Consider the following 15,592-nt stretch of genomic DNA (forward strand, 5'->3'; position numbering starts at 1 on the left):
GTACTGGAGGGATGCTGTGCTGATCTGTCTTTGGGATAGGAAGGGGGGGGGATGAGGGAGGTCAGGGAGGGGGGGGGGGGGTGATGTGATGCACTGGGAAGGGGAGGAGGATGATGGAGAGGTATCAGGGCGTTGTCACAGCAACAGGGATTTGGATGTGACAACCATGATGAGCATCTCCCCGACTTCCACGTGTTTTTGTTCTGTTTGCTGCATTTTTATATGGTATTTTTTTTTCCTGTTGCATGTTACAGTAACTTTGAAGGACTCTGAATGTGTATTTAATCTTCTTTATTTTTGCACCTTAAAATATTTGCTTTAATGTTCATACAATGCTTTTAATGTTTCCATAGTTTTCTTCCTATTTGTATCCTTTTTTAAATTATTTTTGTCATCCCAGATGCTGGAATTTTCCTTGGAATTAATAAAGCGTATTTAATATTCTCTTTCTCTCTCTCTCTCTCTGTCATTTTAACTTCAGAGCACATGCCAGACAAATTGTTTAATTTTACCACATCAAAGCAAACTTCTATTTAAAAAAGATAGAACTCATTATTTGTCAGACGATGTCCAATTCCAATTTCATTACCTTTTTTCTTGTTGAATGTTTTTTTAAAATGTTTAATATTTTTGTTTTGGCGGCACGTTGGGCAACTGGTTAGAGCGTCAGCCTCACAGTTCTGAGGACCTGGGTTCAATCCCCGGCCCTGCCTGTGTGGAGTTTGCATGTTCTCCCCGTGCCTGCGTGGGTTTTCTCCGGGCACTCCGGTTTCCTTCCACATCCCAAAAACATGCATTAATTGAAGACTCTAAATTGCCCGTAGGTGTGACTGTGAGTGCGAATGGTTGTTTGTTTGTGCCCTGCGATTGGCTGGCAACCAGTTCAGGGTGTACCCCGCCTCCTGTCCGGTGATAGCTGGGATAGGCTCCAGCACGCCCGCGACCCTAGTCAGGAGAAGCAGCTCAGAAAATGGATGGATATTTTTGTTTTGTTTTTGTTTTTTCTCCACTAAATTCTGACCAGAACGTAAATAAACACGTTCCCGTTGCAATTACACAAAATGGAATCTAGAGGGTAGTAGTGATGTGTAATTATAATACCGGTAATAATTTTGCTTAAAAATATATCCATCTATCCATCCAGCAATTTTACGTACTCCTTATCCTTGTGAAGGAAACAAAAGAAATTCTAACACTGGAGAGAGTCCAACATTTGATTATTTTATAAGTACTTCTTTCCCAATAATATGTAAATTTGGGATACGTTTGTCCGTGTATATTTCCTTTTTGACCTATCTCGATTAATAATTAAATTAAATTAAATTACATTAAATTATATATATATATAAAATCTGTTGATAAAATTATGTCGAAACGATCTGCGTTTTTTCGTGCAAGTTTGTAAACTACATTACCCATAAGCCCCTTTGTACGTCACGACGCCAAACCAGTGGCAGAATCCAACATGGACGACATCATGGCTGTTGAAAAGAGCCCGGTATGAATTCGCCACTTTTTTCCCTCGTGTTGTTCTTACATTAACCAAGCTTCGATGACTTTATTATTCAAGTTGAAACGTATAATTGTTGATGCCCATTTGTGTTTTCAAACTGTCTTTCTGTATAGCCTTATAACCCGTTTACAATGTCGAAAACGTAAAGCTGCCAATTCATTCTGTGCGATCGCTATGTCACGCAAGTTAGCCGCTAACTTTAGCCTGGTGCTAATAGACCACTCTACGTTAATATAGTTACGGGAACACAATGTTTACAATTTGAAGTAATCGAGTCCAACGTTTATTTGTAAGTTAATGAGTCGAAAAATTAGAATTTGTTGAGTTTCCACGCTGTCAAATGGGGCTTGCTATCAGCTGTGCCTAGCTAAGCTACTGTTTGTCTGTGTTAGTTTTGACAAGAATGTTCATTTAACATCAATTCCTTTCCAAATTTGTGTTATGAAGAGTACTGTAGTTGGTAGGGGTTGGTCATATGGCCTCAAATTGTCTGATTTCCCCCCCCTTCGCAAACAGAAAAACCAAATGACAATGACAATATTCAAAACAAGTTTTGTTCTGAATATTGTCCCCCCTTCTGGAATTTGCCTTATTTCTCCCGATACCCAAAAACTTAATGCTGGGGGAACATTTCCCCAGAAAGTTGCATCAACTTCCACAGAAATAAAATCAATACATATTTTTGTCTTTACATGTTAAAAAAACAAGTGCTTTCTCTTGAGTAATTGTCCCTTTGTCAAAATGTATCTAAACAACATTCTTAATAAATGAACATATAAAAGTTCATGAATAGTAGCAGGGTGATAGTGGTAAGCATGTCTGTCTCACAGTTTTGAAAATCAGGGTTTGGATCTCGGCCCTGCGTTTGCCTAGCGACAAGTCCAGGGTGTACCCCACCACTCGCCCAAGTCAGCTGCGATACGCTCCAACTCACCCATAACAGGACCCTCATAAGGACAAGTGCTATAGAAAACAGATGGATGTGAAACAGATTGGATAAAGCGTTTTATTTGTTGCCATGCATGTTTTCGATTGACAGGAGGAAATGCCGGCAATCTTGAACTCCCGACCACAGACTGGTCTGTCATTCCTGGCACCAGAACCCGAGGACCTGGAGGACCTCTACAGCAGATACAAGGTCAGTCAGGCACTTATACACTTTAGGCTGGATTTACACTGCCAGTCCAAAAGGCAAACTTTGAATTAAGGTTTATGTCCGATTTTTCTAATTTGCACATACATTTCAAGTGACATGTATCCCATTGGGGGCAGCACGGTAAGCGACTGGTTAGCATGTCTCCCTCACAGTTGTGAGGACCCGGGTGCAAATCCAGCCTCACCTGTGTGGAGTTTGCATGTTGTCTGCGTGGGTTTTCTCCGGGTACTCCGTTTTCACTGAAGAGTAATGGTGGTACTGGATTGGGAATCATGAAACTGTAAAACTTTACATGCCCAAAATGTGTGTGTGTGTGTGTGTGTGTTTAAAAAAAAAGTGTGTGTATGTATGTATTTATTTCTTAATGGGACGGTGGTAATGGTGTTTGAGGAGCTAGAAGCAGCCCAGAGAGCTGTCTGTGATCCACTACATTTGCACAGGCTCCCGCAGAAACATGCACCTGTTAGTTTTTGAAGTTTCATGAGGGAATCTCGAAGCCGTAAAACGGCATAAGAATGATCACACATATTAAACATAAAGAACAGAAGTCATACAGAGGTCAAAGGGTGCATGCAAAAATATACTTTCCCTTTTCTCTAAAACATGAAGAATTAGGCATTCATTTATTAATGTCAGATAAGCTATTAATACATTTTGAGAAGACCTATTTGTTTATAACTTCAGATAGACAATTATTTTTCTTGTGGGTTTTGTGCGGTTGCAGAAGCTGCAGCAGGAGCTGGAGTTCCTGGAGGTGCAGGAGGAGTACATCAAGGATGAGCAGAAGAACCTGAAGAAGGAGTTCCTTCATGCGCAGGAGGAGGTGAAAAGGATACAGAGCATCCCGCTTGTTATCGGACAGTTCCTGGAGGCTGTCGACCAGAACACGGCTATCGTTGGCTCCACTACTGGTATAACACAAAGAAACAATCTCTGTGTAAAGCAAGAATAGAAAAAGAAAAGCACACGCTACAGAGTCACCCTTTGACAGGGCCTTTCGTGGCTCAAACACAAGCAGAGGTAGTAAGATTTTGATAACTAGCCCATTTGCTTAAAAAAACCCTTTTTCGTTGAATTATGTACATACGTTTTGACTGCAAAACAAGATGTTTTAAAAATAAATGAAGTTGCCGCTGATGCAAACAATCTATGTATGAATTCTTTATCACATCAAGCATCTTTTGAGAGACACCTACAGTATGCATGCATTTAAAATATTTATAATGGAGGCTATAGTTTAAATGTGTAATAAGCCCCCACCCATCCACCACCCCCACTCCCCCAACTTGTTGAGTGTTCTTTCACTCACCTCTTGTCCCTGTCACCATCCAACCCCCTCCCATTTCTCAGGGTCCAACTACTATGTGCGCATCCTGAGCACCATCGACCGGGAGCTACTCAAACCCAATGCCTCTGTGGCGCTGCACAAGCACAGCAATGCCCTCGTCGACGTGCTACCCCCCGAAGCTGACAGCAGCATCATGATGCTCACCTCAGGTATTGTAACCACTCCCATCCATGTCACAGTGGTGTGTACCTTGAAGTTGCTGGGCAGCTAGCCAAATGCTAACATAGCAGTCCACATCGTCACTTACATGTCAAGCGTCACAAGCAGCCGGCCGGGACTTATATACACAATACCCGTCACAAAGCATGGAAATTAAAGTTGTTCGTTCACAGAAAATTGGTCAATACTGGCTCCGGCTGAGAGTTATCAATCTTCGGGAATGGGAGAAAAAAAACATGGCTCCAAGCAATCTCCAACAAGAAATTGAAACCTGCCGAAATAAAGTCAGCTGCATGGTGAAAGCAATCATCCCCAACAAGATGCAGAAACATGACAAAGATAGTCCATCCACATGGGTACAAGCTGTTGTCTCCAACAGGAAGTAGAAACATACCAAAATTTAAAAAAAGACGTGGCTGCAAGTGGTCATGTCCAAAAGGAGGCTGAAACCTTCCAAACAGGAAGCAGAAACCTGCCATATTAAAACCAGCCACATGGCGGCAAGTAATTGTCTCCAACGGGAAGTAGGGTTCTACTGTAATACAACCAGCTATGAGTACAAGCGATTGTTTCCAATTGGAAGGAGAAACCTACTGAAGAAAAGCAAATTTACTTATATAGCGCATTTCATCCAAAAGTCAAACTCATTGTGCTTTGCATGATTAAAAGCATTTAATAAAAAAGCTTATAAACATTTAAAACACAGAAAACCCAAAACACAATAAAAACGGCGTACAATGCAAGAAATATCATTTAAAAGGAGAAATCCACTAAAATGCATGAGAAAAAAGAAGAGTTTTAACCTGGACTTAAAAACATTCACACTTGGGGATGACGTCACTTCTGTTGGCAACTTATTCCATTTGTGTGCAGCATAACAATTAAATGCTGCTTCACCATGTTTGCTTTGGACTCTGCTCCACTATTTGACCTCAGTCTGTAGATCTCAGAACCGGCTGGGTTTGTATTCCATTAGTATTTCTTTCATATATTCAGGACCTAAACCATTTAATGATTCAAAGACCAGTAGCAGAACTTTAAAATATATTCTAAAGATGACTGGGAGCCAGTGTAGACATTTGAGAATTGAAGTAATATGCTCTGATCTCCTTGTTCTTGTCAGAACCCTAGCTGCAGCATTCCGAATGAGGTGTTTAATGCTCTTTTGGGGGAGTCCAGTCAGAAGATCATTACAGTAGTAAAGTGTACTTGAGGGGAAAAAACATGGATGATGTTCTCCTGGTCTGCTTGGCACATGCAAGCCTTCACTCTGGACATGTTCTTCAGCTGGTAGAAGGCTGTTTTAGTAATTGATTTGATATGACTGTTGAAAGTCAGGTCAGGTCAGTGCACTAAGGTTTCGGTTTTAAAGAGAGTGACTTGAGGTATTTACTCACAGCAATCCTATTTTCTTTACTGCAAAAAAACAATTATCTCAGTTTTTTGTGGTTTAATTGAAAAAAGTTTTGGCTCATCCACAGTTATGTTTTAGACAGTGACACACCACCTAAATGGAACTGTAGTCATCTGGAGACACTGCTAGATATAACTGTGTTTCATCTGCATAGGTATGATAGTCAACATTAAGGTTCTGTAGAATTTGACCCAAGGGTAGCATATACAGGCTGAACAGGAGGGGTCCAAGAGCTGAGCCTTGAGGGACCCCAGAGGTCATTGCCATTTGATGAGATTGAACATTTCCAAAGGTTACAAAATAACTTCTTTCCTCTAGGTAAGACCTGAACCATTGAAGGACTTCCATTTATTCCTACCATGTTTCCAACCTGATCAGCGCATGTTATGATCTATCGTATCAAAAGCCGCACTGACAACCAACAAGACCAGAATTGGCACGTTTCTCGAAAAACTTACCAAAATAACCTGCCATATGGCTACTGACGAACATCTCAAACTAGAAGCAGAAACCTGCAGGAAAAAAACTGTTGATAAAGGTGATCGTCTCAAACAGAAAGTAGAACCGTAACAAAACAATTCCAAAAGGAAGGACAAAACTGGCAAATTAAAACCAGGTATGTGGCTACAGGCGATCATCACCAACAAGACATTTTTCGGATTAAAACCAGCCACGTGGCTATAAGCGGTCGTCTCCACCAGGAAGTAAAAGCCTATCAAAATAAAAGCAAGCATGTGCTACAAGTGAAGCATCTCCACTGGGAAATGGTGGCTAATGATCTCCTTTGTGCCAATAGACCAGAAACCTGACGTGATGTACGCTGACATTGGAGGCATGGACATCCAGAAACAGGAAGTCAGAGAGGCTGTAGAGCTTCCACTCACGCACTTTGAGCTCTATAAGCAGGTCACACACACGTACCTCACCAGTCTCATATTCTATTACTACATGGAGAAACCAACCAAATATTTTCTCTTTCTCACACAGATTGGCATTGACCCACCCAGGGGAGTCCTCATGTACGGACCTCCAGGATGCGGCAAGACCATGTTGGCCAAGGCTGTGGCGCACCATACCACAGGTGTCTGCACATGATGATCGATCAATCATTAAAACAAACGAAAGCAATGATTTTCAAAGTTTTTACACAGAGTAATTTTGAGCACGACTATACATATTATATATTCATATATGTTTCAGTGACACGGCACAAGCTTTTACATTTAATACTGCAAAAGCTTTTACAAGCTTTTGCAGTATTCCTATATATTGTGTGCTCCTCGCTCGAGTTGCGTTACAACACGCCGCACAGTGTCTGCCGTGTGTCTGTTGGCTTGTCATATAGGCAAATGTACAGACGACAGTACTCAAAAGTACTGTGTGGGTCTTTTTTCCCTACTCCCCAGTGAATAGTAACCATAATAGTCGTAGGTATATACAAGGAAATGCTCACCTCGTGTCTGCGCCGCTTCGCTGCTGCACCGTGGCGGCTGTGAGATTTAGTTCTGTTGCTTGCGGTTGAGGTCCCGATAGCCATAGGAAGTATAGTTGGCACCGCAGCTGGTTTCTGGCTCTGTATCCAATGCTTTCTGCTAAGTCTTTCTCAAAACACACCGGTTCGAAGTGATCAGCACAGTTTGGAATGCTTGCTAAACACCCATAGCTGACCACGTTTCTTCCTCTGTCGATTGACTTTGCCTACCCACGGGTCACGTGTTCCTTTTTCAATTGGAAAGCCAAAAAAAACTTGCCGCTGCCTGAACCATTTGTACAACCAAATGCCACACAATAAACCACCGTGACATCGGTAAATCATACGACAACAAATGTACAAGGACGGGAACAACAGCATGGAGCAATAGCACACAACGCCACATGAACAGGATGTTTGGCTTGTGTGACATCACAGCGCCGGAAAGAGACGAAGACCGGAAGGCGCTGGATGCAAAAAGCAGACGCCGCATTCTGAATCATATTTATCGATTTAACTGCTGTATATCTTCTATATAATCACTTCGAAATGGCAGATGTGGTTTGTAAAGGTGTTCTAGAGTTATCAAGGAACATTTTAAAATATTTGTCCTCAGACCTTTAAAGTACTCCAGCATCCACAAGACTCACCCTATGTAAGTGTGTGTGTGTGTGTGTTAAAAAAAGAAAATGCTCAAATAACACGGCGAGCTATTGCGGCAGATAGGTGTATGTGTGCTGTAAAAACATCTACATACGGTTTGTAATTGTATTGTCATCTTATGTTTCCCTCTCATCGCTACTGAGGGGGGGTTAGTTCACTTAGGTTTTTCCTCCAAGGGGGTAAGGCGGCACTGCTCGCTGTGGGCTGGGTGGACAGGCTCACCGGCTTTCACATGCGGGGAGCAGAGCAGCCGTGAGCCTCGCAATCAATAGGTAAAGAGAAGCCTGGCCAACCCACAGTGGCCAGCCAGGTCGCTGCTCGGCACCAAAATGAAGTACATAACCATGAGGAACAGTTGAAGTGTAGTGCAGCTAGTCTTCTGGATGAAAGCACAAGCAAGTGATCCACCATGCTGTCAACAGTTTGTGGGCTGGCTAAGCACAGTGGGGTGGTCCAAGGCAAACCCAGTTGAACCGGGCCTTTCACATCCACTTGAACTCAAGTATTGTACTTCAATTCAGTTTTGACAAACAAAGGGGGTGAGTACTGTATGTCATTAAGGCCTATTTTTTCCTGATTTTTAAATCTGTCACAATTATCTGACAGCTTAAGTTACTGTACATAACCATTTTTTATATTCTCCTCGTCCAGTAAATATTTACTACCCAAAATTTAAACTAAAAAGTGTGAATTTGAGAAAATTCTCCTATTTCCTGAGCTCAATAAAGTTCTGAGTCCTTTTGTGTGAAAGTATAAATAACCAGGGAATTTGTTTCATCAGCTTATCTATTCATAAAGCAGTTATTTATATGATGATGATAAATAATACATTATTTGTATGTAGTAATCTCCCCTCCATCAAGGGGGTTAAATTCCAGTCCACCTCCGCAATAAGTGAAATTCGTGAAATAGAAATACCCTGTTGAAATACACCCTAGGCATGTTTTTGTTGCATCTATGTTAAGAGCAATGGACAACAAAATTATTGTACAAACTGTATTTAAAAAAAAAATGGAGGAACAACTATGAGATCAAAATCTGCAATATAGTGGTACCGTGAAGCATGAATAGTTTAATGAATAGATTTTTTTTTTTTGTAGTCACAGAGTGTTAATTCTGCCCTCTCGGCCCTCCTACAGCGGCGTTCATCCGCGTGGTGGGTTCGGAGTTTGTGCAGAAATACTTGGGTGAGGGCCCCCGCATGGTGCGTGACGTCTTCCGCCTAGCCAAGGAGAATGCACCCGCCATCATCTTCATTGATGAGATCGACGCCATCGCCACCAAGCGATTTGATGCGCAGACCGGAGGTATGATGATGCAAACGTCAATTGTGATTGTCATCTAAAGTAGCACCCTCAACCTTTTTTGTGCCTTATAGTATATAAAAATACACGAAGCGGTTGCTTAAAAAAGAGAGAGATAACGCGGGAACACTGTACAGAGGCACCGGCAGATTTAAAAAATAAAACCTATTTAAGACTGATGATCAATAAAATATTTTTCCTACTCTTTCTGTGCGGTCCAGTACCAAATGCAGGGCTCAAGACCTTAAATGGTCGCATATGTGACCCTTTTTTCACTCTGTGAGTAAAGATTTCATGTGGTCGCACTTTTGCGAGTGCATGTTTTAATGCTCCCTGAGCACAGTCTCACTAGACATGGTGGTTGAAAGTCGCAGTCTTTTTCACGGCATTTGTGAATGTTTGTTGTTCTGTGTTGTTGTTGTTGTTCTCCACCTGCACGGTCTCTATTCTGAAGATCAATATAGCGCCATCTCGCTATTATGGACAGCAAACTGGCGCATGCGCGTGTTCGGCCCCCTCGCCACGACAAGAGTGAGCCTCGTGTGGCGGGGAAGGCGTGAGCGAGGGAATGTCTGTGCTTGCGGAGGGTCCTCTCCATTGTCGGGCAAGGAGGTGCAGCTGACAAGGGCACAGATAGCACTGGTACCCACTCAGATTCATAACATCGATCCGTCACCTCCTTTCACTCCCTCTTCCTGAATTCGGATGTCCATCTCTGTAAGGGAGACAAATCTTACAAGCTCGACATGGGACTCATGCTATGTGCTTCTCACATAAAACACTATCTGTACAGTTACATCTTTTGTTGTATGTTAGTAAGGCTGAGAATCGCTGGGAGCGCACAACTCTGGCCTTATGTCTGCAAGTTTTATAAATTCCGACTCTCAGTGGAAATTGGACACCGCGTCATGAGTCTCACTCTCCACACTGCAAAACTTTTTTGTTCAACTTAAAATAAAGTAGGAATTTACACTGATATCTGTATATTTATCCCTACATAGCTAGACAAGTCTTGTGGTACATACTCAACACTAGCTAAAGAGAAATACCTATAAAATCTCCCGTAAATAGTTTCATCTTTTATTTTTAAATTTTGAACCGACACCTAATTTATTATAGGGTGCGGCCAGTAACTATGGTCCTAAAATCAGGTAGCTGTGCAGTGTCTGTTGTATTGTTCATAGAAAAAATAAGAAACAAATACAATTACAGCGGTATTTTTTCATATGTAAAAATATTTTTGTTGTATGTACAAAATCGTAATTATACTACTTATTTAAAATGTGAATTTCATATACAGTTGACATGATTATTTTTATTTATGTAAATGTGTTGTTGTTGCTGTTTAAACTACAGTTCATACACAAATGTTAATGTAAAAATTGTTTTGCAATTGGAATGAATTTTTGGCTGGTGATTAGCATTCCAGACAATTTTCATCACGCATGCCTAGTTTTGATCAGATACGCATTTTATTTATATATTTATTTTTTTAACAATTCATTATTGTTTAGCCATGATTTCAAATACAATTTATCCAATGTTTTTTGTGTAATTAATATATATACATATATAGGTATATGTATATATATAGGTATAGGTATATATATATATATATATATATATATATATATATATATATATATGTATAGGTATATATATATAGGTATATATGTATAGGTATATATATATAGGTATATATGTATAGGTATATATATATATAGGTATATATATATATATATATATATACCTATATACCTATATATATATATACCTATACATATATACCTATATATATATACCTATACATATATATATATATATATATATATGTATATGTATATATATATATATATATATATATATATATACCTATACCTATATATATACCTATACCTATATATGTATATATATATGTATATATATATATATATATATATATGTATATATATATATATATATATATGTATATATATATATATATATATATATATATATATATATATATATAGGTATATATATATATATAGGTATATATATATATATATATATATATATATATATATATATATATATATATATATAGGTATAGGTATATATATATATATATATAGGTATATATATATATATATATATATATATATAGGTATATATATATATATATATATATATAGGTATATATATATATATATATATATATATATATAGGTATATATATATATATATATATATATATATAAGGGTGCAACCAAATCATGTACTGATGCGACCAGTGTAAAAGTTAGTGTAGAGCCCAGAAATGCCCCATGGACTGGTCCCTCCCTGCGGCCTGGTAGTTGGGGTCTGTTAAAAAATAAAATAAAATAAATAAACAAACCCTCATGGTGTCATTTTCCTTCTGCAGCTGACCGAGAAGTGCAGAGAATATTACTGGAACTGCTTAATCAAATGGACGGTTTCGACCAAAACGTCAATGTCAAGGTGAGCCAAATTCTCCCCCCTCCACACGTTCACTGTCTGAGGATGCTTTTAACTAATTCCCCTGTGGCTGCACCATCTCTGTGCCGTCTGTCTCCACATCACTATACTGCGGTCATTGATATCTTTTATCATTCAAACTTATAGAGGAAATTTAGACCGCATGCCATACACACACCTGTTCCAATGCCAGGTTTTTGTGCTGTACAAAACTAAAATCAAGATCAATCATTTCAAAAAATGTTTTATCACCATTAATATGACCTATAACCTGTGTAACTCAATTTAAAAAAAATAATGAAATCTTTTCGAGCAGGGAAGTAGAAATAAGCAACTGAAATCATTTGTTGCACAAGTGTGCACAGTCTTATAACTGGGGGATGGGGCTATGTATGTTCTGAATCAACCAATCGCATTAAAACTCATGTTAAATGGGAGTCAACACACACATCCCAGCACCCTCCTTTTGTTGTTGTATCTCTTTCCAGTTAATCAGACTAATGGTAATACAGTGACTGACACCTGGTGTACCAAAGAAACAAACCTCAGTCCACAAAAGAGATTGTGGAGCAGTGTGATCTGCTGCATTTTTAGCCATTTAAATTAAAGCAATTAAATGTATATTTAAATAAAAAATGTGCGTGTGTATTAGGGATGTCCTGATCTGATCACATGATCACGGGGATCTCCTTTGACGTGCGTCCCGTGCCTCAGACGCAAAAAAATTAGCAGGGACGCATAAAGTACGATCAATCTGCGTCTTCGGACGCATGGCTTAGTATGTGGTGCTGGAAATCCGGCATATGATGTTTCTGGGGAGGATACAGGACTCTAGAGTGTGACTAATTTGGTCGCATAAGCCCCCAGAATTCTGAATGGTGCAGCAAAACACAGGTGTACAAACATTTGAGGAAGAAAAAAACATTTCTGCAACTTGAAATCAGCCACATAATGGGTTTCATTGTGGTCTCTAAACCAATCAGAGATAGTGTGCGTGTGTGTGTGTGTGTGTCGAGCCTCAGCCTGTACCGTGCGGGGTCAATTGGGTGAGTTAAACAATAAAATACGTCTATGCAAACATTGAGGCAGCTAACAAGGTAAATGGTTGATTGCACTTTTGCATTGATGGTTCTTAGCGTTTATTTTAGTCTTCACATCAACGTAAAAGCCGATGACAGGAAAAAAAAGGTTAACATTGAGCTAAAACTTCACCAAAGTTCAAACTAGCAACTTTTCATCAAAATGAATTGGGACAAAAATCCACAAACATCTCACAGTATCACAAACACTAACCTTGTGCCTCATCTGTGGGTAGGTAAAGGAATCGTTTTATAGCATTTGGTTCCATTACTTTCGTTTTCAAAATTCACCAGTGTCGTGTGAAGTTACTTTCGTGCCAAAATGCTGCGTTCCGGTGCGTAACCTTCAAAATAAAAGGCTACAAGCTTAAAACAGGAAGTCAAGTTAAAACTTGCACATATAAACCATTTGACATGATAAAACAGTCCCAAATAACTATTTTAACAATGCTATATTAAACTTTGTGCTGAAACATTAATTACTGAATATTAAGTCAATTGGCTTAGTTCTACACAATTTGCCTTTTAGTTCCTGGGTTTGATATTGATACTGGTTATAAAGAACCCTGAGTCAAATGTTGACTCAGGGTTCTTTATAACCAGTATCAATACTGGTTATAAAGAACCCTGCGGGCTGCTAAGAAAATGGATTTTCTTGGAGTCCAGCTCACAAAAAATGTGAGCAAAAACAAGTGTTGCGTTTATATTTTTGTTCAGTGTATAATATATATGTATATTTATGTATGCCCTCCTGGAAGCCGTCATCTTATCGTGGTGGAGGGGTTTGTGTGTCCCAATGATCCAAGGAACTAAGTTGTCTGGGTCTTCACGCCCCTGGTAGAGTCACCCATGGCAAACAGGTCCTAGGTGAGGGAACAGACAAAGCACGGCTAAAAGACTCCTATGATGAAAAATATTAATGGATTGAGGTTTCCCTTGCCCAAACGCGGGTCACCGGGGCCTCCCTCTGGAGCCCGGCCTGGAGGTGGGGCTCAAAGGCGAGCGCCTGGTGGCCGGGCCTGCACCCTTGGGGTCTTGATCACGGGTGAAGGAAGAATGCAACGGGAGATCGACAGGCGATTCGGTGCAGCGTCTGCAGTGATGCGGACTTTGTATCGGTCCGTTGTGGTAAAGAAGGAGCTAAGGCGAAAGGCGAAGCTCTCAATTTACCGGTCTATCTACGTTCCTACCCTCATCTATGGACCCACAGCTCGTGACCGAAAGTATAAGATTCCAGATACAAGCGGCCAAAATGACTTTCCTCCGCACGGTCTCCGGGCTCTCACTTAGAGATCGGGTGAGAAGCGCGGTCATCCGGGAGGAGCTCAGAGTACAGCCGCAGCAGTAGAATAGGGATGGATGGATGCATATATAATGAATGATCATGCAGACATTGATGTAATTGTTTAAAAATTTTAAAAAATCCATTACTACATATTTTTTCAAGTTTATCGAAATGTTTTGAATTAATAAAAAATATAAATGTTTTTGAAGTGTTGTCAGTTTTCATTCCACTGTGATTAGTAAAGTTTGAGATTATGCCGTGGTATCGTTTCAGTACCGGTATCGAGATACTTTGTGCAGGCATAGTATCCAAGTCAGAATTTTGGTATTATGATACCACTATCATATATATATATATATGTATATATTAGGGGTGGAGCGGTTCACAAAATCTACGGTTCGGTTCGTATCTCGGTTTTGTGGTCAAGGTTTTCGGTTCGGTAAGCGTTGACTCTTTGTTAAGCCTATCACGATAAAAAAATTTCTAAGATGATATATTTTCCCAAAAACTATCACGATAAACTACATTTTTTATTAATGCCTCTGCAATCATGAAAAATAGGGCCTGACCTTATTTTTTATTTTTATTTTTTTGGCGTTTAAATCAGTATTGTTGTTACTGCACATCATGTATACACCCGATCGGAATAGATCATATCACATGTAATCAGTTGACCAGAGGTCTTCAGTCGGAAAGACAAAAAAAAGAACACACTTTATGCACACCACCTTAACCATATGCGGCGCCAGCTTGGTTTGTATTTGCGCTGTTAGCGCTGCCTTTGGATCCCCTCACTGCTTCTCCTCATTAGTAATATGAGAAGGGGGGTGGAGAGCGCACATGCCTACGGACCGAACCGTTTTGATGGTTTTCAAAAAACATTCCATCCCTTGTCAGGGCTCTACACTAACTTGTGCACTCGTGGCACTGTTCAGTTGGTTGCACCATTTTTTTTAGGTACAGCATGACCACGGCATACCTCAGTTTCGTATGAAGTAAAGATTGACAGTGACTTGAGTTACTTTTGCCAAATATTTTACTGTGAACAAGATGTTTGTCGGCAACAAGCTGTGGCAGATACAGGTCAATTAAATTTAAAAAAACAACAACAAAGGCTTCACTTTATTTGATCATTTGTTCGACTCAGAGGGGCCAGTTTTTATAGTGAGGACTCTTAACCCTCTTCCTCGAGGAAGATCACTTAATTTTGAGCGTTAGTCAGTCTACATCTTTACTCCCACCTGTTAAACAAATGGGACTCAAATGCACAACGCCATGTGGTCTCTTGTCTAATATTGCACTCTTACTTACTATCCCAGGTGATAATGGCCACCAACAGAGCGGACACGCTGGATCCGGCCCTGCTGCGTCCCGGCCGTTTGGACCGAAAGATCGAGTTCCCACTGCCTGACCGCCGGCAGAAGCGTCTCATCTTCTCCACCATCACCAGCAAAATGAACCTATCTGAAGAGGTGGATCTGGAGGACTGTATCCTTTTTATCTTGTTTATACACTCCCATTCTTTTTTCATTCCTGGTGAAATGTATGATTATTTATTTTAAACGTGGAAATTATGTATGGAGGAGTAAGGCATTTTTAGGGAAAACTATGCCTCAAAAGTCAAACAAAACTCGGAAGTTCAAAGCATCAACATTGGTGATGTCACATGAGATACCGGAAAATCCTGCAAGATTTCAATTCAGAGAGGGGAAAGATGTGACA

General features: G+C 39.9%; 1 protein-coding gene across 1 annotated transcript in view; it reads left to right on the forward strand.

Annotated features, from left to right (window-relative positions):
* Positions 1–1,443: 1,443 nt before the first annotated feature.
* The window catches only part of psmc4 (proteasome 26S subunit, ATPase 4), a 14,853-nt gene continuing 704 nt past the window's right edge, over positions 1,444–15,592 (forward strand). The window contains exons 1-9 of the mRNA XM_061674105.1: positions 1,444–1,498; positions 2,553–2,651; positions 3,394–3,580; positions 4,020–4,166; positions 6,387–6,496; positions 6,578–6,671; positions 8,864–9,031; positions 11,433–11,509; positions 15,190–15,358. Of these exons, the coding sequence (XP_061530089.1) occupies positions 1,466–1,498; positions 2,553–2,651; positions 3,394–3,580; positions 4,020–4,166; positions 6,387–6,496; positions 6,578–6,671; positions 8,864–9,031; positions 11,433–11,509; positions 15,190–15,358 (1,084 nt within the window). The 5' untranslated portion in view covers positions 1,444–1,465. The remainder of the gene's footprint in view (positions 1,499–2,552; positions 2,652–3,393; positions 3,581–4,019; positions 4,167–6,386; positions 6,497–6,577; positions 6,672–8,863; positions 9,032–11,432; positions 11,510–15,189; positions 15,359–15,592) is intronic.

This window comes from Phycodurus eques, chromosome 4 (genome assembly GCF_024500275.1).
Source record: "Phycodurus eques isolate BA_2022a chromosome 4, UOR_Pequ_1.1, whole genome shotgun sequence".
Taxonomy (NCBI): Eukaryota; Metazoa; Chordata; class Actinopteri; order Syngnathiformes; family Syngnathidae; genus Phycodurus; species Phycodurus eques.